General features: G+C 40.5%; 1 protein-coding gene across 1 annotated transcript; it reads left to right on the top strand.

Annotated features, from left to right (window-relative positions):
* Window positions 1–87: 87 nt before the first annotated feature.
* LOC113941837 (fatty acyl-CoA hydrolase precursor, medium chain-like) lies at window positions 88–3284 on the top strand (the record flags this gene model as incomplete). Its single annotated transcript, XM_027632980.1, has 6 exons — window positions 88–264; window positions 1080–1181; window positions 2075–2179; window positions 2311–2361; window positions 2826–2966; window positions 3051–3284. Coding segments are annotated over 6 exons (795 nt in total), but the record flags the coding sequence as incomplete, so codon positions are not given.
* Between the last annotated feature and the right edge of the window lie 6 nt (window positions 3285–3290).

The raw sequence follows: 3290 nt of genomic DNA, 5'->3' as shown, positions 1-3290 counted from the left end.
AGAGAAGTTCTGTGTAGGGAATGGCAGATGATTTCTCACACCACAGGCTGTATTTTCCTCTGCCTTTCTTCTTGCACTGAGCATTGAAACAAAGGTGCCTTTCTCTGCAGCACTGGTGATGAACATGCCCGAGGGAACTGGGGATATTTAGATCAGGTAGCAGCTCTGCAGTGGATTCAGGAAAACATCATCCATTTTGGAGGAGATCCAGGATCTGTCACTATCACTGGAGAATCTGCAGGAGGAATCAGTGTTTCTGCTCTTGTAAGTTCACAGTAACATCGAATTTTAATTACTTATGGGATTAAAACCACCCTCCCTGTTCGTTTTCAGTATGTGCATGAGAAGTGTGGGAGAAAAGGGATGCTGTTACAGTAAGTGGCACATCACCTCTGTCTATGGTACAACAGTACAAGTACTTGTAGTTAATCCCAAAATGTTATCTCTCATCCACTAAATTAAATTTGGTGTGTTTGCTTTTTTTCAATGTAAACAAACCTGCCAAAGTGTATCCTTGTGAGAAAAGTCCTGTAAGAGGACTCACAGACCAGTCACTTGTGCAAAGTAATCGAGGTGAACAGTCACAAGAGCTGAACTGGACACACTTTTTGTGTCCCAGTGATTGTGTTAAAATTTTACATCAACACAGAGTACATTGGCTAAGATGCTCTTCTTCTCCAGCCTCTCACAATTTGGTGCAGATCACACAGTGAAACCAGGGTTCATTGGGATAAAAATTCCTGGTTCCTAAGCTTTGGCCCCCTGGCCAATAGTTCTTTATTCCCTTTTGCAGCACAGCCAGACTGCCCTAGGCATATTCCATTAGTTTCTGGTTTGCAGTGGAGTTCCATGAAGTCTGGGAAGCAAAATGCTGTGGGAGGGGAAAACACAAGCATGAAATCCTTATCTCTGCTAGAGCTGCCAAAGCCCTTTGCACAGCTGAACTATGGTCAGAGGCTGCAGAGTAACAATCATGACATTTGCTTTCAAAATGTTTTAAATGGCAATTCCTGATATCAGAATTCTTAGTCAGTGGTTAAAACACAATGCTTGTCATGCTTGTCCTTGCTTTTTCACAGGTCCTATCTCCCCTGGCAAAGGGCTTGTTCCACAGGGCCATTTCAGAGAGTGGTAATGCCCTTCTGGGTTTGTTCACCGACCAGCCTAAGGAGGAAGCACAAGTGGGTATTTTGTGCTAATTTTAATTCTTTTTTCAGATAGCTTTGCATATCTTAAACTGTTTATTCTAAATATAGAAACAGGCTTTTGTTCTTGTGAAACAAAACCCACAGTCAGTAAAGACAGTGTTTCTGTGTGCAAATAGTCCATATTTAATGATGCTCTGCTTTTCAAGTACCCAAATATCCACATGTGTCTCAGTGAAAGCAAAAGACCAAGGAAGTGAAGAGAGAAAGCAGGGAAGAAGTGTGAAATGTCAAGGAATATTATAACATGTAGTGTCTTCAAGGAAGGTGAGCTATAATTTTTGGCTGGCAAATGGTATCAGATTCTGAATACTCCTCTCTTCCCCTTCTATTTGATGCCCATTTGCAAACAAACAAGACTTTATTCAGTTTGTTTAATTTGAGAAGTACTGACCTCAACCCTTTTTGTTCTTCTTCAACTATAAGAAACAACTTCCAGGAATGCAGAACCTGGGATAGAAAAGAGACAACACTTTAATGAGCTCTCTCTAATGACAGCTGTTACTCCAGCCAAAAAGACATCACCAAAATGGTATCAAGTGCTCTTTGTTACCATACAGATGGTTGTATTCTCTAAGCCCTTTATGCCATTCTGCTTTCTCAGCCCAGCATCTTATTTATCAGAAGGATTATCTTGGCATATTTCTGTATCAAAAAGAAGTTGGAGGCATAGGTTTTGTCCTTCTGCCCAGCCCACAGTGTGAAGGTTAAGAGGGCTTCCTATTCCCTCCCTGCACAGCTGGGACATGCAAGGCTCCAGCCATCCTTGTGCAGGAGTTTCTGCTCCCACACTGGGCTCTTGGGTTTGGTGGCTCATACAGTCAGATATAGGAAATGTGTCCAAAAGTGTTTGTTTTTATTGCTTACAGAAAATTGCTGATGTCTCTGGCTGTGAAAAATCCAGTTCAGCTGCAATAGTTGAGTGCTTGAGAGAAAAAACAGAAGAAGAGATAATACAGCTAACACTAAAAATGGTAGGGGAAATTATACCTCTTGCATTTAAATGACATTTCAAATATTATCATCACAGAGAATACTATTTGTGTGTTGTGATGTCAGGAGAATTCGAAGTGAGTGTAACCTCTGACTTTCTGGACCTTTCCAGGACATGACAACACTGCGGCTGTGCAACACCTCCCCTGAGAACTGCAAACAGGTACTGCCCTTTCTGCATGCAGCCACTTGTGGTTGCTGTCATGCTCTCCCAGGGGAAGGGAAAGAGTGTATGAAATGTCAGAGTTTCACCCGGAGAACCTGAAAATTAATTCATATAATATATTACGTCCAACTTAAAAGGTGTTATCACAATGCTGGGCTATATGGGCCTTTGAAATTCCAATACACAAGTTGGTTTTGCCCTTGCTGCTCCACACATCTGTAACAATACTGAACTAAGAAAAGATGTAAATTGGATATAATCACTTATGTTTCACAAACATTAGAAATTTAATGCTAATTTCACAGAAGCTTCTGCGTGGTGCAGAAAATCTGTCAACATTCCTTATTGTATTTTCATTTGGCTTCGCTTTGGAACTACAGTAAAAACTCTGGACTTTTTTTTAGAAGCAAAATTACAGTATTAATGAAGCTTTCCTTTTCTTTTTTCCCCCATTTTTTCAGGATTTCTTTTTCATCAGTACATGTGTAGATGGTGTATTTTTTCCAAAGAGTCCCAGGCAATTACTATCTGAAAAATCAATCAATGCAGTCCCATATATGATAGGAGTAAATAATGGTGAATTTACGTGGGTACTTCCTATGGTAAGAGACTTACAATGTTGTTACCCATGTATCATTTTGTAAATATAAGATTTTGTAAGAAATATGATTCTCTGTATCATGCAGATGATGAAATTTCCCCCTTTCATGGATGGTCTGGATAAAAATGTTGCACGTGAAATTTTACAAATCTCCTTAGTAGTATTACATAAGGTAAGAGACCATTTTCAGAATAACCCAGTGCTGCTGCTTCACTTGCTCTGGTTCTGTGTTTGCACTCCTGGAGGGATACATTTCACAGGCAAACTTTGTTCTGTTGAGCAGCTTCCTACCCCGGGGCAGTAAAGGGCAGCAGTGTGGTGTGTT

This window comes from Corapipo altera, unplaced genomic scaffold, assembly GCF_003945725.1.
Source record: "Corapipo altera isolate COAL_440 unplaced genomic scaffold, ASM394572v1 128527, whole genome shotgun sequence".
Classification (NCBI taxonomy): Eukaryota; Metazoa; Chordata; class Aves; order Passeriformes; family Pipridae; genus Corapipo; species Corapipo altera.
Note: the sequence above shows the minus strand (reverse complement) of the source record. Positions and strands in the feature narration are given on the sequence as shown.